At 40.2% G+C, this 24,129-nt stretch overlaps 2 protein-coding genes across 4 annotated transcripts in view; both read left to right on the top strand.

Annotated features, from left to right (window-relative positions):
* Positions 1-24,129, top strand: part of LOC134814539 (delta(9)-fatty-acid desaturase fat-6-like) — a 64,589-nt gene that overhangs the window by 12,695 nt on the left and 27,765 nt on the right. The window lies entirely within an intron of this gene.
* LOC134814537 (uncharacterized) lies at positions 350-19,720 on the top strand. Of its 3 annotated transcripts, none has more exons than XM_063822701.1 (15): positions 350-553; positions 6,912-7,037; positions 7,318-7,389; positions 7,582-7,727; positions 7,873-8,012; positions 8,182-8,410; positions 8,569-8,634; positions 15,943-16,048; positions 16,373-16,487; positions 16,586-16,692; positions 16,864-17,102; positions 17,237-17,414; positions 17,569-17,689; positions 17,899-18,005; positions 18,184-19,720. In XM_063822701.1, the coding sequence occupies exons 1-15, from the start codon at positions 440-442 to the stop codon at positions 18,997-18,999; spliced, it is 2,682 nt and encodes an 893-aa protein (XP_063678771.1). In that variant the 5' UTR covers positions 350-439; the 3' UTR covers positions 19,000-19,720. The 3 variants fall into 3 exon arrangements, with proteins under 3 accessions (XP_063678771.1, XP_063678770.1, XP_063678772.1); XM_063822700.1 differs by having other exon boundaries at positions 7,861-8,012; XM_063822702.1 differs by having other exon boundaries at positions 356-553; positions 8,182-8,401.

Below are 24,129 nucleotides of genomic sequence, written 5' to 3'. Positions count from 1 at the left end.
TATCTCTGCAACTCCAATTCTATTTATAAATAGATTAGGACGTTATTCAAGTATATTTATAAATAGATTAAGACGTTATTCAAGTATACACTTTCTTTAAACTTAAAATTATTAATATTACCACATATATATTTGAGAATATGGTTAATTTAATCATATTCTCACGTATCGGTTATATTAGTTATAAATACCTTTGTCCTTTTACTCATAAACATCACACTTCTCACGCCCCACAGTTATTTATAATTTAAATCTAATTTTAATATACAGTTTAAACGGTCACGTTCCGTATATCACCCTGAATTCTTACTTTTAGACGTTTCAATCGACTAACAAGCCCCCACTATCTAGTTACCCATTCGAGACTCCAATGAAATAGCATTACAAACCCTGGAGAAAGACAGTAATTGGAGGGTTCTTCTGAAGAAGTAGCGGTAAAATGGTGGTTACGAAGTCTCGCCGAAAATCTGGTTCAACCACTTTAGTGGTGAAACGGAGGAACAAGTCAGGTGCAATTCGTCTGGAGGGGAACCTTAGTGATTACCTCAATACGGTAAGAAAATAACATGACGTGCAGTGGGTTATTGTGCAGACTGCAGCTTTAACAAGCCCAACTGTAATTAATTAATTAATTAATTATATCTTACTTCTTAGTTGTAGTGCACATACGGAACGTTCACCAAAAATTTTCTGTACATGCGTTCACTAAAACTCATCTCACGTTCTGAACGTTATGGATAAATTACTAGCAGTGTTCAGTAGCATAAATACTGTGTGTGATCATGGGCTCATGGCGACAAAGTCAGAAATCTGTGCACAGAAATAGGATTGCTTCATTTTGTTTCAGTCTGGGAAAATTAATAATTATCAGTTGGGGTAATCAAGATTTCAAAAATGATGTTTTCATGAATTTTTGTTTTTGATAATCACAGACGTTCACAGACGTTCAACAACGTTCACTACAAAATGACTAGACTGGAACGTGTGTCCAATACGTCAAAATCCACCGTTCACTACAACTAAGAATTATATAGACATTAGACTTAATCAATAAAGTGAAGCACAACATCCTCGAGTTATGGTGTAGTAAAAATAGAGGTGCAGGCCAGATTGGAACAAACAAAATGAAACTATGCTTGGTGTAGCTCGTTGGGATAGTATAAGAATTCTGGTTCCTATAGTTGGGAATGAGGTAGTTGTCTGTTCACAGATCGCCCTCTAAACTTATAAGGAAATATTTCCTGTAGATCCTTGGTATATTATATGCAACATTTGACAGAGCATAGTGTGGAGTGAGCTATGTGCCCATCCTTGGAGAACCCGGTGGATGTCCTTGCTGTACGGCAGTGTTAAACAAGGAACTGAAACCGAGGGGTTCCGTTCAGGCCCTGCACACTTTGTTTCTGTCTAGTTCTAATGTACCGTCACAATAGTGACTTTAATATTAAAAAAGTGGGGCGGTACACAATAATAGACTTCCTTATCTGACTGAATATAAATCTGCACATGCTATCACGTGACGTGTACCGCCTGCGGAGGTAACTATTTTAAAATCAGTCACGCTCTGCACATTTCCCCTTCTAATAAGCACCAATATTTTACACATTCCCACGCATATATTGGTCCGGGTCCAAGCTTTTGTTTAACTTGCGAAACCTGAACTTATTCTGAAGTCTGGTGATCACACTGTCACCACAGCGGCTGGTATGCAGCGACCGAGATTCCAGCTTCGTCCAGGGCTCCCCTCTTTCCCAAATCGCATTAATGCACTCCACTTTAATGCACGTGACCCATATTTACACTACAATCCAAACACCACGTGCCATCATCAGGCGGCCCTCACGTGCACTAACACCTTACGTTACCATGCGGATCACGTGTACCCCACGTGACCTATTACTGGGCAATTTACGCGTATAACATTACATGCTAACCGAGGCTAGATGGGGTGAAATCTAGGAAGTAGAAGCGTGGATTTGTTTGGATAAGCCCGGCTTTGGCTTCCTACGACAGCTCGAAGTCTGTGACCTGTGTTTATTTAGCCCAATAATTTGTGACGGCGTTGTTTTGTTGTTCCGTGTCCTAGTCTGTTTAGTTTGCGCTGCATTTTTCTTCCTCTCTCTCTTGCTGTGCTCCCATTTTTCTTCCTCTATTTTCTTCTTCCTGTGGCCGTGGGCGGATGATACTGTTGGCAACATGCCTAGTTTGATATTTGTCTTATCTATATCTGATCCTATCTCAACGTCACCGCTTAAAAAGGATGTAAATAATATCTTCAATATAATATGACTCACTAACTTTAAATACATGTAGTATTACTTTTGGGGTTGGCAATTTTAAGGGAGAAATTTTCTTGTTATACCTGATCGGGACATTTGATCACGACTTAATCTAACATTTCAAATGGTCTGTGGCACACTGGCACTGTTGTTCCGGAATCCCGGTCACCTTTTGTAACACGATACATGATAAGTTTCGGTGTACGATTCTAATCACCATGTTTTACACTTCTTGCAATCGTTTGATTTAATCCACCGCCCACATCATGTTTGATCATGATTTTTATTTATTGCTAAGATCGACCGCTTTACGTTTAAACGTTTCTTATAGGACAAGTATATCCATGATATACAAGTATAATATCCATGATATCGATCCTCGTTTCTAACTTTCACAGTTTCACTGTTGAGTAATTTCTAAGCTTATAGTTGCTACTCATTGTTCAACAAATACAGTGAAACTTGCATTATTAAGAGGCCCTCGCAAGTGTTAAGTCCCATAAGGTTTGAGAGATAGCGCCGAATAGTTTCACTGCCAACTATTACAATGATTATAATATCTGGTTTCCCCCTCTCTCCCTCTCTCTCTCTCTCTCTCTTTCTCTCTCTCTCTCTCTCTCTCTCTGGCCCTTTTATCTCCTTACACTTCCGCAATCCCCTATTAGTATTTACATACTTTGCAGTCCCAACTTTAAATCAGCTAATGGCCCCTCCACAATAAATACCTCCACAGTCCACCTTAATACTGATCCAGTTAATAATAAAAAGAGTGCTTTAATAATATCCCCGCAAATTACCCTGCTCATCTCTCTCTCTGACCAGAGAGCGGTACATTCCAACAATCCAACAAATTGTGTGCTTGCCAAACACCGTACGATCTACCTTTCTAGCCTTTCTAGCTCCGCACGATCTTGCTGTAAGTCACTTCTTGTAATTTGGGATCTAGCATTCAGCTTGTGATTCTGTTGGTGTGTTGTAACGAGTGTGAGGGGAGAGAGAGAGAGAGAGAGAGAGATGGAGAGAGAGAGAGAGAGAGGGGAGAGTGTTTTAACTTTTACCTTGTTAAATTTACTGGGGTTAGTGTGGTTTGTTCTGATTGTCAGGAGGTTTTACATTTCAATTTGAGATTTAGTCACGATTTAGCTAATGATATCAGTTAATCCTTGTCCATGTTAAGAGAAAAGAAGTACAATTTCTGGGAAATAGTATTGCGTAGTAGGTGCGTAAATAGGTGTCCTGTGCTCTACCCAACCCAAATCTAATGAGACACTACATAGCCGGACAAATTGTACCCGGCCATAATTTAGAACCAACCTTTAAATCTAATTCTGCAATGTAGAGTAAACCTGGAGCGGAGCACATCTGGGAACATGGAAGTTGAATTTAATGTTAAGTTTTGGTTAAATTGCGTGCAGTCTTTTCACGGAAACAGTCGACAGATAGACTTGCTAAAGAAACCTAACGTCGGACAATTTCCTGATTGTGTTAAGAAAGTATTATCTGTCTGCCTGAAATATATTCTATTTGCACCTTCATAAATTCACATACACAAAATGCCATCAAAGGCCACCGAGAGGATGGATATTCCCGATGGTGATAAATCCTTACACATCGTCCAGCTAATGTAATTTCGTAGTCATAGGGATCGTCGTGGTAATGTTAGGTCCTTAGCTGGCCGGAGAATAGTGGTCCTGTTGGATGCCACCTAATTGAAATTAATCCGATGAGTACGTTTGTCTTATCATACGATACTATTAAGTGGGGATAGTTGGTTAGTGTCTGTACGTCGTTTAGCTGTATTTATATTATGTTTAACTCTGATTTATTGAGTTTGCGGATTATTTTGTGGGAGACTGGATCGGTGGGATTATTAATGCAGTTAGATTTATTAGGAGGGGGGGGGGGGGGGGGGGGAGTATGCAGTTATTTGGCATTTGCGGGTTTATTGAGTTCGTAGGTTGGGTGTATTGGTGATTTCATATCTATCTTCACTCGGAGTTATTTGACTAATTTTTGATTTATGGGGCACTGAGCCGACTGAGCCGCCCGGCACTGAGCCGACTAACAGAGTCGATATATTTTAATGTTGCCATGGGGTGGAAAGTCCGGTAGTTTCATTGTGTCTTGACATATCTCCTATTTGTTTCGCTTACGATTCTAGCCTCGGACAATTTTTGATGATTTTGATATATTGTCTCACAAGAGTGTGGGCTATATGTGTAGCCCGTGTAGGCTTTGTAGCTCTACATACATATTAACGCTGAATGACGTGCCACATCGGTTAGACTTAATCGAGTCTATCACTTAATGGGTTTATCCTCATGTCAGGATCCCATGCCTTGGTGCAGACTCTAGTGGTGAATCTCACCACTTTGTCTGTATGTGTCTTGTGTGCGGCGCTTTAATTTAGGAAATCTAATTATCTGATTTTGGTTCGACTACTGTTCTTCAGCTTCTGTCTGGATGAAGATCCGTGTGCCTCTCAATCAATGCTGATAGTGCAGGAATATGATTTTAGGGTCATACATCAGTATTCCGACGGCAGTACGGCGGCAGTACGGCGGCAGTACGGCGGCAGTACGGCGGCAGTACGGCGGCAGCACGGCGGCAGCACGGCGGCAGCACGGCGGCAGTACGGCGGCAGTACGGCGGCAGTCCCGCGGCAGTGCCACGGCAGTGCCACGGCAGTGCCACGGCAGTGCCACGGCAGTGCCACGGCAGTATAGTGACAACACTTATATCAGACTTTTGATCCAATTATTTCATGAGTTTGATGATTAGTTCACATTGATTTGTCAATTAAAAACATATTTCGAGAAATCAATAAGTTGTAAATAAGTTCATACAATATCATTATAACTTTAAATCAGTAACTGTCACCCTGGAGCAATAAAATAATTTACATTTAGAGAATCTTTCCAGCAGCAATTGCGAGTCGTTTCTTCTCCAGAAAGTCACTCTGCTTGAGGATTATAGCCCCACATCGGTCAGAGAGAATCTGCTGGTTGATCCTGTCAGTCCGCTCCTCCTTGAGAATCTGTTTGATGAGACTGCCGAATCGTGGTCTATCAAGGATAATCAGCTCTGCTATCTTCTTCTTGCGGTAGAAGGATCTTTCAGGGATTCGTTTCTGTTTCAGGAACTTTGAGAGGCTGATGGAGGTATCAGGACGGTTGGCAAAGTCTCTGTGCACTCTGTTGTAGGAGGATAAGGCTTCGCCAGCTACAGAGGAGCGGGAGTAGGTTTCATCAGGCGAGCATTATCAGTATCTGGTGGAGTAGCTCCTCCTCGTCTAGAAGGTATAACAGCTTGAGTGGCACCAGGAAGGATAGTAGGATCGTTGGTAGGACTAGGAGAGAGGGGACGAGATCTCTTTCGTGTTGGGGTAGCCAGTAGTGTCGTTCGATGTAAACTGCAGAGGGATATGTTCAGCTGTAGTTCTCCAGAAGGTAGTCGAGTGTAGTCCTCTGTCCTGCAATCTTTACAATCTCTGAGTTTGATATCCTGAAACAAGAAGCAGAAGAACAAACCCCAAGCTGCAACTACTGATGCTGGAACTAGTGTTAAGCCTGCTAACCGTTCTATTGGACTTCAAGCTATCTCCTGTGACCGCTGCAAAGGACTTGGACACACCCCCACACTTTGTCCTGACAATTCTGACACCACTTCCTCAACACCTAATGCTGTCTTCTGCTCACACTGTAAGCTGAAATCTCGCTACGAGGGCGAAACTATGAAGATCGAGGTGCAGTTGTGTCCAGCTCATATACCTGCTGTGGTAGAGTCCTCGTCCTTCAAGAAGAAAGAACGAGTCCGCGACTTCCTCAAAAAGATCGACAACATGGTTAACGCAGGAGCTTCTCTAGATGACGCTGTGAGTTACATGGGTATCACATCAGAGAAATACAAAAGATACCAGAAGTACCTGCAATGAATCTGAATTATTTTAATATTTTATTGCTCCAGGGTGACAGTTACTGATTTAAAGTTATAATGATATTGTATGAACTTATTTACAACTTATTGATTTCTCGAAATATGTTTTTAATTGACAAATCAATGTGAACTAATCATCAAACTCATGAAATAATTGGATCAAAAGTCTGATATAAGTGTTGTCACTATACTGCCGTGGCACTGCCGTGGCACTGCCGCGGGACTGCCGCCGTACTGCCGCCGTGCTGCCGCCGTACTGCCGCCGTACTGCCGCCGTGCTGCCGCCGTACTGCCGCCGTACTGCCGTCGGAATACTGATGTATGACCGATTTTAGTCCGCGGACTGGGTCGGGCTTCTTGGATACTGCCCTTTTTCTATCTGTTCAGTGTCTCTCACTGGCGATTTCTTTATTTCTTGTAGTTATAACAAGGAAGACAAACCGAGAAATTACTGAGGATTAAAATTGTTCCATTCTGCCTGACTCTACTCTTTTTCATGCTGTTTCGCACCTAGAAAAAAAAAGCTCAATCCACGAAAAAAGGATAATATCCATTGATCCACTTACCAAAACAATTCTACAGAAGATCTCTGCAAACGCTAAATTCAATTTCCATATAAATAATTTCCATATTGTGTTCGTGTAATTGGGAATGTAAACCAAAAATTCCGCAAATCTTATAAACTTCCTTCTGTAGAAAGGAGCAGATGTGTTGTGGGGCTCAAACATAAGACTAACAGAGAACGATCTACAAGAGATACTCCCTACAGAACCCAGTCCCTCCAGCTCCCCCGAGAAGAACGTTATAGCCGAGTGTGCCATGGTTAGTGGAGCATTGGTTAATTAATTTGTTAATTAATGTAATTAGTAATTAGGGTGATTAGTAATTAGCTTTTATTTAGGATTAGAATGATTACTTTGTGTCTTGTTTATAACTGTATTAACTGATAATTGGTTAGCTATCTGGGTGGATACTCAAAATAGTTCGGTGTTATAAAACACGGAAGTACTCTAGTTATTTACTACATACTACGTATTAAATTTATATTTTATAGTGTTATTAATGACGTCATCAAACCAATCATGACGTCACTGTATTTCAGTGTAACGAGGAGTTGACTACCAATCATGTTTGTAGAGAGTACCTGGAGCGTCTTCAGCCTCACTTCTCAACTGTAAGTCTCCACGGGAAATGTTTACATCTTCTAAACTGTTCCGACACTAAAACTTAACACACTCCTGCACCACTGTTCTAATTATAGCAGCTATGCATATTTGCCTCTCTAGGAGAAGCCTAACCCTAATTACCGTCCTTTTGGCTGAAGTAAATACAATTACAATTATCATCATAAAACTCCTTTTTTCAGGTACCGAAAGGAGGTCACGAGATCACTCTAACACAGACATCTGAAGAATGCAGAAAGAACCTCTCGTCTCTAGATAATGGAATTTACGACGAAGACGACAGCAATCTCTTTCACTTTAACCCTCCCGCAGCTCATATTGATGTCATGTAAGTAGAGTTGCTTTTTACTAACAATGTTTAATTTTGGTTAGTAGTTTGGTTGAGGTTTTTTCGGGTTAATGGCTAGGGTATAGAATTGGGTGACAGTCGTGATAAGAAGACTTAGTACTAGATCTTTCAGTTCCTCATTCAGAGCTAAGACAGAGTTCGATCACGAGTCCTCAGTAGATAATATAAACGTGTCCGTTTCCTCAAAGACAGCTTCTACCCAGAGTTCTGAGAAGCAGACAGTACCATTTTCTACTTCTTGGATCAGTGCTGTGTATTCAAAAGGTAAGTTGAGTCTCAAACTTGATACCCAACTCGAAATTAATTTTCCCCATTAAAATCATGTGTAATTCCAATGAAATTCCCCATAAAAATGCGTCTCTCTTGAGTCTCTGCAGAATATTAAAAACAGATAACACATAAACCCTGCTATAATATAAAAATTATCAACCAGGTCCACCACTAGACCTGTTCACATGTGACCAATACCAAGCCATGCTGTCCCAACGTACCACCTACTGCTACCCCATCCTAACCAAGCTGGATAACGTGGAACATGATCAGCCCCATTCCCCACCCCCGGTATCCGAAGGGGACCAGCCTACCACAGTTACCTTGACTACAGAATACTATCATCCTACTGCACCCCTCCATGATACTTCTCCTCGACCAAAGTTTGTCAGGTTTGTTTTATTGTTGGTCCGTGTGTCCTGTTGTAAAGTGTTGTGTGCGCGAAACTTTAAGTAACGTTTTCTCCTTTTTTGTGCGGATAAATCAATGTTGAGTTTTCATAAAAAGCTAAACTGGACCTACTTTTATATTGATTTAATGAACATTTCAGATCAGTGAAACGGTTAAAACGAGACGCATATTTCACAGAATACCCTGTTCCTGACGACCATTGCAAGTAAGATCAATTAATTTAATTTACTTATGTAATTTATTTCTATCTTGTATCATGAGACATCGTGAAAATATGTTAATGATCGTTAAAATATGCGAAACATCGTTAAAACATGTGAAATGCTGAACATAATAGTTGGAATTCCACAAGGAATTTGTGAAATTAACACTGCGCGAACCCCTAACCGTTAAATATTACGGTTACTTTATTAAGTATTTATACGTTTGTAATACCCACCAAAATTCATTTTCTGTTCCTATCAAGTAATGGGAAGTAAATTATTCTCAACTCACTACTCAAGTGCGGATAACTTTACTCATTATTCAAAAAACCACCTCAATATTCGCATTACATAGTAATTTACCAAACCATCCTTTTTTTTCCCGTTTGTTTCATATTTCTCACCACTCACTAAACCGTCCCCCAAACTTCCGGATCTGAACTATCTCATCCCACATTCCACCCATTCTTGCTGATGACAAGATGTCAACTCGTTCTCGTTGCCATAGCAACACGCTCTGACGAAAGCAACACCTGCTCTATTTTACACTACCATATAAGGAATAATAGGGCCGCTAATTACACCTGTTCAGTGGTATACAATCCCGCAAATATAGGAAGAAAATTGCGGCTTCGTATACCATTTTGTGTACATTATAGCACGGCTAGTGCACTGTGTATTGCAGCAGTTTCGTGAGGTGACTTCCGTAACTCTAGCATTAATTGTGAGGTATTGTCGAGGTATTTAGTGTGACTGAGAATGCTCTTTGCTTGTATTCTTGACAGATCCGGACCGATCTAAATTAGTTATCAGCTTTCTGTTTTACTTGTTCTCACTTTTCAATTGATATCCGGTGTTTTAATTTACCGGGAAAATCTTGTACATTTTACATTGCGACGGGTATAATATACATTTCAAAACTGCATTGATTTCCCCGCAATAGATTGTCAATTAATTACATGTATAATATTGTGTATATTTGCGTGATAAAGTTGACGATATAATTAATATTACGTCATTACTAAACTCGTCACTTGATCTCCATTTTACCACTGTACTGATTACATTATCGCTTTCTCCACGTTGATTGGCTACTTTGTTGCCAGCTGACATAAGAAGCCTCCTGATTGGCTGGTTTTTCTCCAGCTGATAAAGGAAGTACAAATTAAGCTCTTCCTACTTGGAGAGATATAACAGTGTGTGTTATTTCTCTTTGAACTGTACTGGCAAAGATGCGTTACTTTTGTGTCACTTTTTAGTGTATGGCAATTATTGTTGGTTATAGTTAATGTTTGGTCATATAGATACTTAAGTTAGTTATTTAGATTATTCGTGATAGATAAGTCATGATATTAAATTTCATGTATAAATTCCAATTCCGTAGCAAATTTTCTCTTTGAACTGTATTGGTGGAGACTTGTTACTTTTGTGTAATTTTTTAATGTAAGATTTGTTACGTGACCAATTGTTGGTTATAGTTAATGTTTTGTCGTAGATACTCATCTTAGTTATTTAAAATAGTCATGATATTAAATTTCATGTATATATAATATATTCTAATTCCATAGCAAATCTTAATGGTGTCATGATTTTATGGATATTGTCACTGATATATTGCATTAACGTTCAGCATGTAACTATAACGTAAAAAGCAATAATTGGATATTAACTAAATGTAATAAGTGACAATTATTTAGCTGGGGTTAGGCTTGGGTCTCGTACTGTTTGACTCTCGATACTGCAGGAATGTTCACCGATTAAGAACGCTTAACGTTATATAATAATATTTTTCGCTTCAAACTGTGCAGGTAAATTAATTTTACGTTTTTGTATCGACATTGCAATGTATTGTGACGGAAAAGTGCACGAATTCAGCAAGCTTGCTAGTTTTTGCTTCCTTGCTTATCGTTAAACAAGCATTCAGTTTAAATCTTCAGTTTACTTCCTACGTGAGCTAGAAGGCGGAGTCGATTCTCTGTGCTTGATGAGGGCCGGTTAATATTTAAACCGTTATGTACTCAGCATTTAGTTGAGTTGTGTTTCTGTTGGATGGCGTGAGTGTCAATAATATGTTCTCTGACGAGTTTTTAAGTTTTACTTATCTACCGTGAACAGATTCCGTTTGGGCTGTAGATTTTTGCCGCCAAAGTTAACGGGGAATTTGGCCCGTCTGATACATTCTAATGATGTGTATCGGTAAATGTAGAATCTACAAACGAAACGAGCACCCGTATTCTTTAAAATTTGATATTGCGATCTTCAACTTTCTAGCGTCCTTATAAAATTAAATGTTCCTCTCCAAATTTCTGGAACCTAATAAAAATCACTCGGTCGTTTGTTAACTAAGGATGTTTCCGTCTTTATTTCGTCTCTTGATTTAGCAGATTACTTACTTTAATACATTAGCAGATTACTTACAGATTACTAGCAGATTACTACAGATTACTTACAGATTACTTACAGATTACTTACAGATTACTTACTTTTAAATTCGTATTTACCTCACTAAAAGTAACGATTTTACGATTCATCGACCATGACAGTTGACATTGAGAACCACGTTCATTTTTACTTCACACGCTAGCTAATCTATTATACCAGCTATCAAACTGGTTTTATGAGCCCTAAAAAAGTGATGGCGGAGCAGACTCTGCCAATTAGGTCCGTTTAATCAACTTTTCCGTGTCATCGTATTAAGACCTGCAGTGATCCAATGATAAGAAAATTCACTTCCTAAATTTTAGGGCGGGGTCTGTTCGTGCATGATGAGCCGAATCATTAGCAGACTTCTGGGTAGTGTTTCAACTGCCATCTTCCTTCATGTTGCTTGTATTACATATTATTCTTTTATTTATAGCAGCAATTTGAAGGTAATTTTGTGATTTCTCAGTTTACTTCCGAGAACACCATTGGAATCGGAGTTTTCAATTTCGCTTCTTTTAATAGATTGCTACTCGGTATCGCCGGAGTTAGAGGTGTTGAGAAATGTTGGGCACACCAATCACACTCCAGAGTTGTTGGATAAACTTTCATTATGATAGCAGTACCTTTTAATAAGTGGGGAAAAGTGAGACGTTTAGAAACGTTTCAGAAACGTTTAGAAACGTTTCACTCTTAACTCAAAAGTGCACCTCACAAAACATAACAATAGAAACAAATGTTGTTCTTTTGTTATGTTCCACGTGGTATACTTTTAGAGTGAAGTAAGTACTGTGGCTACAGGAACACTTCCTATGAAGTTTATTAGAAGGTTTGTGTTTATGTTTAATGGTCTCCTCCCATCATTTTTTTCACGAAAACCAGTAGTAACATCGGAAATTTGGCATCACAATATGGAGACGAATGAAGTGTTTTACTTATAAGTGGCGTATTTAAGTGGTAAACCAAACGGTGGTAATGGTATACCAAACGGTTAAACCACACTAGCATCGGTAGATTGGCGAATGATCTATACTTCGAGACACAATTAAATCTTGTTTTTTACAACCATGCACTCTAGTTCCTTATATTCTTCCTTATATCCTTCAGGCTTTACGTCCATCACCTTCACTACGGCATCAGAAATGATTATAATAATCGGTTAAAGCACCCTTAGTTCATAACAATGGCTCCTTATTGAACTCAAGTAGCTGCCGATTACCGGTACTATTACCACCATTGTGAGCACCAACAAAAGTGACGGCGTTACAAAATGGGGCGTTATCACAACCTGATTCGTCTCTAAAACCACCGCTCTCTCACAACCTGATCCGTCTCTAAAACCACCGCTCTCTCACAACCTGATCCGTCTCTAAAACCACCGCTCTCTCACAACCTGATCCGTCTCTAAAACCACCGCTCTCTCACAACCTGATCCGTCTCTAGAACCACCGCTCTCTCACAACCTGATCCGTCTCTAAAACCACCGCTTTCTCACAACCTGATCCGTCTCTAAAACCACCGCTCTCTCACAACCTGATCCGTCTCTAAAACCACCGCTCTCTCACAACCTGATCCGTCTCTAAAACCACCGCTCTCTCACAACCTGATCCGTCTCTAAAACCACCGCTCTCTCACAACCTGATCCGTCTCTAGAACCACCGCTCTCTCACAACCTGATCCGTCTCTAAAACCACCGCTTTCTCACAACCTGATCCGTCTCTAAAACCACCGCTCTCTCACAACCTGATCCGTCTCTAAAACCACCGCTCTCTCACAACCTGATCCGTCTCTAAAACCACCGCTTTCTCACAACCTGATCCGTCTCTAAAACCACCGCTCTCTCACAACCTGATCCGTCTCTAAAACCACCGCTCTCTCACAACCTGAATCGTCTCTAAAACAACCGCTCTCTCACAACCTGATCCGTCTCTAAAACCACCGCTCTCTCACAACCTGATCCGTCTCTAAAACCACCGCTCTCTCACAACCTGATCCGTCTCTAAAACCACCGCTCTCTCACAACCTGATCCGTCTCTAAAACCACCGCTCTCTCACAACCTGATCCGTCTCTAAAACCACCGCTCTCTCACAACCTGATCCGTCTCTAAAACCACCGCTCTCTCACAACCTGATCCGTCTCTAAAACCACCGCTCTCTCACAACCTGATCCGTCTCTAAAACCACCGCTCTCTCACAACCTGATCCGTCTCTAAAACCACCGCTCTCTCACAACCTGATCCGTCTCTAAAACCACCGCTCTCTCACAACCTGATCCGTCTCTAAAACCACCGCTCTCTCACAACCTGATCCGTCTCTAAAACCACCGCTCTCTCACAACCTGATCCGTCTCTAAAACCACCGCTCTCTCACAACCTGATCCGTCTCTAAAACCACCGCTCTCTCACAACCTGATCCGTCTCTAAAACCACCGCTCTCTCACAACCTGATCCGTCTCTAAAACCACCGCTCTCTCACAACCTGATCCGTCTCTAAAACCACCGCTCTCTCACAACCTGATCCGTCTCTAAAACCACCGCTCTCTCACAACCTGATCCGTCTCTAGAACCACCGCTCTCTCACAACCTGATCCGTCTCTAAAACCACCGCTCTCTCACAACCTGATCCGTCTCTAAAACCACCGCTCTCTCACAACCTGATCCGTCTCTAAAACCACCGCTCTCTCACAACCTGATCCGTCTCTAAAACCACCGCTCTCTCACATGACCCTACAATGAAACCGCTCATCTCCCGGCCCAGCCCACACAGGCCACCACTGCAACAGCAGGATAATTATCAGTTCCTCCTCCATCTAGGAAGTAATATCACACCACGTGACCTGTAATCTCCCATCACGTGACTTACTCCGTACAATTCTCATCTTCTCTCTCTCTCTCAATAAGGTATAAACTACCAGGCTGGTCGCTGATTATACCTCTTTTAGAGCACGAGAGCAAGCTCCTCATGCTTCATATAATAATGCTAGAGATCGGTGCTATATATAATACACTGGACACAGCGCACACAGTACACAAGTTGCATGTGTCGTGTATTTGTTGTATGCTGTGTAGTAGGAAGTAATTATAAATTGAATTATGTGTGTCACTGAGGGAGAAGCAGTGGTTTTTAGTGTATTCTTTTCTTTCGTTTTGTCTCACAGGTGTGTTTTTTTGAGGTGTATAGTTTTTGCTTCCGTAGTTTTTAAGGAAGGTTTACTGCTGCTGATTGTCGTTCTTTTAAAATCAGCTGCTGAAATCGACCTAAATTACCGTTAAAGTCGCAGGGACTTCATTATCGAATTATGGCTCAATATTAAACCATCGATTTGTAGCGCCTTGCATCACACTAATCGGGGGCCTAAACGAAATCGGGTCGTTTTCTAAAGACCTTCAAGGTACCCCAACGGCAAATTATCCCAATTTCCTATGTGTGATACCCTACTTGCCCGATTTCACGTGACAGTTCGTGCACGTGCAACATAGCTCGCTCTCTAGGCCCCCCTGGGGGTCGATTAATGAGGCTTAGTAAGCGAGGATGTACGTTCAGTTTACTTCCTTTAGCAGCTACTGACATGCTTGATTCGTCCTCGTGTGTTTGTATTGCCATCTTCCTTTCAAAAGAGGGCGTTTTCTTTTGTTCTTTGGTAAAACCTAACTTGTTTCTGGGTTGCAGACCGTTACCATGGTAACTGCAACTACGTCAGACAAGACTGTGTTCCTACTTAAAGTTTGTTCAAGTAAAGTACTACTAAGACAGTTTAAGAAAGACTTGAGTCGCAGTCAGTCTCTGTTAATTAAGTGAGATTCCATGTCAAAATTGAAGCGGTGTGAAAGAGAAGCAGTGGCGTGGCTCGTCCTATGACAGCTTGAGTGCTACTCAAGTCACAATATTCTAACTTAGCAGCTGAAAATACTGCGATGCTTGTCTCATTTTGTATAAACTGTGCCTCCGGAAATCGTTACGTCTTTAGTTTGTCACTTTATTTAGTTTTCTCTTCCTTACAATCCATTATTTTCAAGTCTATAAATGGCCGTATTTTTTGTCGTTATGATATCTATCACTTACTATTAGAAATTTGTTTCGATCATGCTAATAAACAGGTGTAGCTTGTTTGAATCGTGTGAATCATTGTCAATAAAAGATAAATCCAACCAGTTTGTAGCCAGCTATCCTCCACAATATGTCTGACGGTGAAGAACTAGATATAGACGTAGAAAGCACAGACAATCTGCCTCTCATAAAAATAGAACGCACCGATCCTCCCCCACAAGAGTTCTCAACTCTGCCACAATTCCTGCCCCAGAAGATTCCTGATTTCTCCCAGAAGATTCCAGATCTCTCCCAGAATGTTCCAGATCTTTTGCCGCAGATAAAGGTTGAGATAAAGGAGGCAGCTGAGTTTCTGGCAGAGAGTTTGTGTAGTATGGTGGGACTGCAGCTTCATGGGGGAGATATTCAGAATAGTAACAATGTGTGGTTTAAGCCAAGTTTCATGTACGTTTATTCGATGATAAATTATACATTTGTATTACCTGTACACTGGGTTATTTGTAAGTTTGTCATTTATTGTCCCCGGAAATTATCGTAATAGGGAACATTATACATTAGGATACATAACATGAAGACTTTGTTGTAACTTTGTATGAAAAGCATTAATACGTTAGGGACAACCATATATACATTCACATTTAAGTTTGTCCCGGAAACCACCGCCCTTTATTTTCTCCTTGGATTTCATTCGTTCGGCAAAAATTCGATCTGCGATTTCCTGTCATCGACAGTGGTTTGTGCCGCCAAAATTTGCCCAACAATACGGTAAAAACCGTGTTATAACAACTATTTACTTATTATTTATAGCATGTAACACCACCTCTAACAAAACCTAATTTCAGTCAGAGCTCATTCCCCAAGGAGACAAGTAGCCCTTACCCAGAACAGAGGAGCTACCCACCCACCAAGAAGAGAACTATATATCCTACCAGTTACAAGAGCGCTGAGGTTCGTCCCTCCTTTATACTTTTATTATGTTTACTATTTTTTCCACATTGTTATTTTTATACCCAGTCGGCTCAGTATCTTTTGGTCCGGGCCTTGCTTGCTGGCCCTGCCATGGCTCTCTAGCTTGGGCTGGTTTGACTTATATAAATATATATACCAGTTACAAGAGCGCTGAGGTTCGTCCTTACTCTGATGTTAGATTTATAGACTACCATTAGTCTCACTTCCTTGCAGATTATAAACAGTTAATTAGCTAGTGTGTTGCTTTTTGTGACACGTTATAAACAGTTGATTAGCTTGTGTGACACACCCTGACCGTACCAGGTGACGAAGAACAGTAGTGTGGGAGGCGATGACACCCGACACGAGGCCGCAACTCTAGTTGAACCTGACCAGCCCAGGAAAAAGAGGAAATATGTACGCAGAACCACCAAAGAAGGTTAATTTAATTAATTTACAAGTGGATAATTTGTGTGAGCCGCAAGTTTTATTTTAATTCTCAAGAGTCTAGGCCCCTAACGCTAAATAACCCTTCAGAACAAATAGAGAACGGTACGGCTCTGTGGCAGTTCCTAATGAGGAAGTTGGAGGATCAGAGGTGTAGAGGCTGGATCAGATGGACTGGAAACGATCTCGAGTTCAAGGTATTGAAACACAAGAAAAGATTTTATAAGGCGCCATCGAAATGAAAAAAAGGATAACAACTTTTATGGTTGAGATCCATTTGAATCTAATCATTGCATCGTACTATTATTGTATCTCATGTATTACTGGATTATATTTGTGTTCTGGTGGATGATAGCCCAACGTTTTAGGTTCTGGATCAGAAAGAAGCTGCTAAGCAATGGGGTCTGTGTAAGAAGAGAACCAAGATGACATTTGACAAGTTTTCTCGGTCAATGCGGTTCTACTACTCTAAAGGTATCCTAGTCCACAATCCTGACAAGAGATTGACCTACATCTTCTGTAGGCAGCCTCATGATCCGGTCTACACGGAAATGTTGGAGCGTGTCATGAACACATTGCCTCCTAACACTCTTCACTGTACTGCAACGTGAGTTTTATTATATTTATTGACTTTTGTTACTTACTTTTACTTTTAGTTACTCAGTATAGTGTTGCATAAGTTCGGATTTCGGAATACTCCGTGCTTAATCAGAGCTGTATCCTAAACTTTAAATCCTTCAGATGTATAGATCCGACACACGAGCACGAGAAAATAAAACTGCTGGTCAGAAAACGTCCCAAGAAAGCCAAGGCCAGAGATCCTGGAATAGAAAACCCAAACAGTCGTGGTGACAGTGGGAGTGAGTCTCCTGGAGATTGTGGTTCCCGGAGTATTGGGCTCCAGTGTGGTTCTAATCAGGTTTGTTTTTGGCATTTTCTAGTTTACATGTTTTAACTCTAAATGAATCGTACTATTGAAGTTATGTTAGTTGTTCACCAATATTTCCTCATTATTGCAATATACCGTCCTCTTCACCGAACAGTGAACACTCTGACTAACACTCCCTCTCCAGGACCAGGACCCAGATTACGGAGATCACATGAGAGGTTCCTTGATACCGGAGTATGTGATGCCGTACCAGAACGAACATGGATCTGCCGCCTCCCCACCCTATTCTAGCAGCAATATGACCGGTATGTTATGATTGGTTAGTTTGGCATTTGGGAGTGGTGGTTGAGGTTTGGATATCGTTCAATATGCAGAACAAAAACGGCTTAGTTTCTAACCTTGTCATAGAAGCATTTCAATTAACCATTTTATTTATGACTTATCTTAATCTATCAGTAAGTAACTAATAATAATTTGATTAATATATTATTTGCTTATTAATTGTCCCTCTCAGATTCTGGATTCTGTTCGAGTAGTCCATACTCTGACTACAGGAGACGATCCGAGCATGATTTGTATAATTCCTCGCCGATGGCTGCCCTTATTGCTGCTGCATCACAGGTTTGTTCACGTTGAACTCTTTAAAAAACATTTCATCAATAATTCATTAATGAGTAACATTGATTAACCAAACAAGTTTGTAAATCGATGTCATTCTCTATTACATTTTAACAAAACAGCTTTGCGTAAATATATTGACAATATATATCCTATGATTTAACATGTTATCCAATTCCAGGCGGTGGCAGTCCCAATCCCAGGTCCCCGAGTGTACCCCAGCATGGAGATCCCTTCCTCCCCTTCCCACCGCACCACCCCTCCACCCTACACTCCACCGCCAGACTCCCGACCCAGTACACCACCTTGTGGTACACCGCGAGCACCACAGCTCTCCGCCGAGTACACCGAGATGATGGTTTCTGCAATCGAGTCGGGGGAATTGAGATACGAGGAACTGTCACCGCAGGAAGTGTCATCGGAAAAAAACCGGGGTTATGTTGACTACTATCAGAAAACGAACGATGAGGTGGAAAGTGGATCGTCACATACGAACCATACCGTGCTGTCTTCCCGGCATAGTACAGCGACTTCGTATGAGTACAATGTTGAATCGACCGACAATCAGCAGAATAGCTCGTCCGTCACTATTCTTGACTCGGGAATGAACTATAGCGCTGCCCCAGACATGTTTGTTCCTGAGACCCAACTTTCTGACAGTCTGAGTACGAATGTTCCATCTCCTACAACCATTCCAGATACTCAGGACACGACACCAGAACTCTCCATGGACGAGACAAAGGAATCAACAACATCAGAATCTCAATTAACCGGTACAGTGGATGTTGTACCAGAGATGACCTCTAGCGACGATGTCCTCCCCCAAGACACAGACGGGATTTTCAGCTTTAACACGGAAACTTCAGTACAGGTTTCCGGGACCGGGGAGAGGTCCACAAGGATCAGTCAAGATTCAGGGTTTTGTGAAACTCCGAGTACATTTAACAGGATTTCTAAGGATTCTGACATAGCGTCGCAAGATTCGCAAGAAATTTGAAAAGCATCGTCAGAGTTAACCTGTATTGGAGTTTATCAGATGTTGATTTGGCATGATGTGTGATACAAGCCAAAGTATGTTTTGTAGAGCACTTCAAAGATGATTTACTGTTTTATAAGCTTAAAAAGCTCTGCTTAAATTATATATACAGGTTGTGTTGCCGACTTATTTTTCAGATGTTTTATACTACCTATTAATTTGTTTTTATGTGAAAGAGATTTTCATTTCATATGATTTTTGAGCGACAACTTTTAGTAGTTGAAGGTGAAAGATTTACGTGATGTGCGAATATTAGTAGTTTTTTGTTTGAATGGTTGTTGAAAGAGTTACTTTTTATCGTAATGTGCGTTGATATTGGTCGCATTTATTGGATCAGTTTTTCATTATATTTTTAGATTTAATTTACCCGAGCGCGCTAGCAGTGCATAATTTTAGAATCTTAGTCTTACGTCATTATCAAATGCTTTAGTCCGTACAGTGTTATACACGGGTTTAATTTTATTGATAAGCGCTGGAGAGTCGTGAGATCATTTCAAATTATAATAAAATATTGGTTTTATATTACTAAAATGCTGACTATACACATTAAATCCAAAAAATAAAAGCTCATGGAATTGTAAATTAGCACTGCATGTATTGATCGGCAAATGTACTATACTGCAAGATTAAATTGTTGTAAGTTTACAATGTTTTGTTAAAGATTCCTATTTTATAAGTATTGAAAGAAGATGTTTCATTTTTCGATAAACAAATTAAAAAATTTAATGAACGATTCTCGCCATAAACAGAAAATATGGCGGAATGACATGCTAGCTGAGCGCTGCCCAGTAAATGTGGATTGCGGAAGCTGGTAACTGGGGAGGTACTGCAAATTTTGACACGTGATATCAATTAACCGATTATGGATCATGGATTAGCTTATACTATAAGTATAAACCAATCGAATCCCAGAATCACTTGTATCACGTGGTGACCCCCACTGTCGCTTCACTATAGAGTTTCTACGCGATACAGAGGGAGCCGCGCACTCGTGCGCGGCGGGTCATACAAGGTATGACAAAGAATCACTGTCACAATCTTAAAAAATAGGCGCACGCTATTTATTTAGTCTATGTAATAACTATAAGCCCTTTTAGAACAATCTCGAAGATCGACTGTAGAGTGATTTAGCACGCTCGCCAAAATGACATGTACCAAATAACGGAGTAGTTCGCTGTTTATTAGTCTCATGATTGAAATACTGATATCTGGATATTATCCGGTTGGAAGAGACAAGGACAAGTGAAACAAGGAAGTTAGGAGTAAGGGCAAATTTTCGGCGTCAACGCCATCTTCAGGCTAAAATTGTTATAAATGTTAGTATATAATAAATGCTTCTATACTAGTTAAAATGCTAAATTAAAATTACACACACTGAATACAGGTTACATCAAATGGTATTGTACATTACATTGAAAATAGTGATGTACACACGTTTTACACTCTGTCCAAGTACATAATATCTACTGAACAACAGGGTCGTGTGCTATTTGTTTAAATTTGTCTTTGAATATGTTGTAAAAGAAATCCCTTAAGCTTCTCGCACTCTTCTTTGTTATTGATACTAGGTTTAAATAAATTAATGTAGTAAGCTTCTGTCACTTTACGTTTAATGGTGCTATATAAGTTAATTTCTAAAATATCGAAGGAAATATCTGGTTCTATGTTATCGTGAAACTCTGAATAATGAGCAGCCAACGCATTATCAGGATAGGTTAAAGGCCTGTTGACTGCTCTTCGATGCTCTGAAAATCTATCGTGTGCTGTTCTACTCGTTTCCCCTATATATAGCTCTTGACATAATTTACACGTAACTTTGTATATGACACATTTTGGTTTGCAGTCGTGATTTGTTGTGATGAGTGGACATATGATACAGTTTGGTATGGTGCAGTGTGGTTTGTCGTGTGGTCGTGATGAACATAGGATCTCTGAGAGTTTCTTACCTGGTGTGAATATGAATTTGACCGGTAAGTTGTGTGAGAGGGCAAATTGAGTGACTTCTTTGGAAAATGGCTCGTTAATGAATGGTAGAGTGCATGTTACGTGGTCGGTATCTTGTATGTTTGATGATGAAGGGTTATGACGTGTTGTAGGTGAGAGAGGGTGAAGTCGTCCTGTTTTGTTTATACGTCGTGGGTCTTGGTAACCGTTGTTGACCAACAAGTTGTCTACTATCTTCATGGACTCTTCTTTATACTCTGGTGTTGATGAGCAAAAAGCAGCCGTTTTGTAGAAGTTCTTGATGGTTGCTACTTTAGTTCCCTCATTGTGGTGGCTGTTGGCGTGCAGTGTGATATTCTTTTTCTGCTTCTTTCTGTAGAATTTGTGGTGTAGTGTTCCCTGTTCGTCAATCTTTATCTGGGTGTCGAGGAATGGGGTGAAATCCTGACGGCTTTCCGGATAGTCAATTTCCCATTTGAGCAACTGGTCTGGGTCCTCGTTTGAGATGGACTCCACTATCCTCAGAGCTTCTTCTTTGGAGCTGGCTAGACTCCCGGCATCATCCACGTATCTCCGGTAGAATGAGACGTGTAAATCAGTGTAAATCGATCTTCTCTCGAACATATATACTCGTACTATCGCTCCTATTGGTGATGGTTGGCACCCCATGAAGAGACCAATTTTCTGGAGGTAGAGTCTTGAGTGATATGTAAAGTATGAGTTGGTGAAGACGAATTCAAGGATCTTGTGGATGTGCGTGAGTGTTAGACCCCAGGTGTCGAGGTCTTCCCAATGTTCTTCGGTGAGTGTAATGAGGTCTTGAATGCAGCCACTGATGTTGATGTTTGTGTACAGTGCTGTGACGTCAGCTGTGAAGAATGAGAGACCTGAGAGTTGTTGATGTGACATGTTTTGAAGCTCTTCTAGGTGAGTGTGTATATTGCTCAGGTGAGATGGAACATGATTAAGCAGAGGAGATAGAATAGATTTAACAATCCAAGCAAGCTTCTCAGAAGGGGAATTTATACAAGACACAATTGGACGTATTTTACAATTAGAAATAATATCTACATCTGAAACTAAGACATTACAATCAAATTTATGAGTTTTCTGTATTAAATAAATAGTCGGTAGTTGGGTATTATGTGATTTAAATAAGTCTACTGTTTTGCTGTCATAATTACACATCCTACTTATCTCTGTCCATAACACATTACTCTCAGTCTCTAGTCTCTCAGTAACCTAACCTAGTCAGTTGACTATCCGGAAAGCCGTCAGGATTTCACCCCATTCCTCGACACCCAGATAAAGATTGACGAACAGGGAACACTACACCACAAATTCTACAGAAAGAAGCAGAAAAAGAATATCACACTGCACGCCAACAGCCACCACAATGAGGGAACTAAAGTAGCAACCATCAAGAACTTCTACAAAACGGCTGCTTTTTGCTCATCAACACCAGAGTATAAAGAAGAGTCCATGAAGATAGTAGACAACTTGTTGGTCAACAACGGTTACCAAGACCCACGACGTATAAACAAAACAGGACGACTTCACCCTCTCTCACCTACAACACGTCATAACCCTTCATCATCAAACATACAAGATACCGACCACGTAACATGCACTCTACCATTCATTAACGAGCCATTTTCCAAAGAAGTCACTCAATTTGCCCTCTCACACAACTTACCGGTCAAATTCATATTCACACCAGGTAAGAAACTCTCAGAGATCCTATGTTCATCACGACCACACGACAAACCACACTGCACCATACCAAACTGTATCATATGTCCACTCATCACAACAAATCACGACTGCAAACCAAAATGTGTCATATACAAAGTTACGTGTAAATTATGTCAAGAGCTATATATAGGGGAAACGAGTAGAACAGCACACGATAGATTTTCAGAGCATCGAAGAGCAGTCAACAGGCCTTTAACCTATCCTGATAATGCGTTGGCTGCTCATTATTCAGAGTTTCACGATAACATAGAACCAGATATTTCCTTCGATATTTTAGAAATTAACTTATATAGCACCATTAAACGTAAAGTGACAGAAGCTTACTACATTAATTTATTTAAACCTAGTATCAATAACAAAGAAGAGTGCGAGAAGCTTAAGGGATTTCTTTTACAACATATTCAAAGACAAATTTAAACAAATAGCACACGACCCTGTTGTTCAGTAGATATTATGTACTTGGACAGAGTGTAAAACGTGTGTACATCACTATTTTCAATGTAATGTACAATACCATTTGATGTAACCTGTATTCAGTGTGTGTAATTTTAATTTAGCATTTTAACTAGTATAGAAGCATTTATTATATACTAACATTTATAACAATTTTAGCCTGAAGATGGCGTTGACGCCGAAAATTTGCCCTTACTCCTAACTTCCTTGTTTCACTTGTCCTTGTCTCTTCCAACCGGATAATATCAAGATATCAATGACATGTACGTTTCAATTATTTATGAAAAACGAAGCGTGATATTAAAAATCTGAAATAAACCCGGTCAATAAAATTTGTTCAAATAAGGGGTCGTTCACATATTACGTAATCAATATTTTGGCAATTTTTACCCCCCCCCCATCCGTAATCAACCGTAATCAAGACCGAACCCCCCCATAATTATATAACATAATCAAGGTTTGACCCCCCCCCCCCCCCGTAAATGTTAAGCCATTTATTTATTAATTTTAAAAACTATCACAACGGATTAATGAATGAAATAATCGCAAAGCACTTACCAAACGAAAATTGGTTTAAAAAACGAAAATTTTGATTACATAACTATTAGTTATGTAATCAAAATTTTCGTTTTTTAAACTAACAAAAATTGTCTAATTGGTATTTCGAAAATCGGTAAAAAATTAAAATCTTGATTACGCAATCAACGACCAAAAACCCCCCGGCCCCGTAATCAACCGTAAGCATTCAAAAACCCCCCTCGGCTGATTACGTTATATGTGAACGACCCCTAAGCGCTAGTCAAGATTTCATTCACTTTATGTTTATATAAACTAAAAATGGTTTCAAATTACCTAGCTTGCTTTAGTCTATATTTCACTATTTGCTATTTAATTGCTCGCTTCTCTTCCTTTGTATTTTTATAATCTACCAAAACACGC

The sequence above is a fragment of the Bolinopsis microptera genome, chromosome 4 (assembly GCF_026151205.1).
Source record: "Bolinopsis microptera isolate Bmic1 chromosome 4, MBARI_Bmic_1.0, whole genome shotgun sequence".
Lineage (NCBI taxonomy): Eukaryota > Metazoa > Ctenophora > Tentaculata > Lobata > Bolinopsidae > Bolinopsis > Bolinopsis microptera.
Note: the sequence above shows the minus strand (reverse complement) of the source record. Positions and strands in the feature narration are given on the sequence as shown.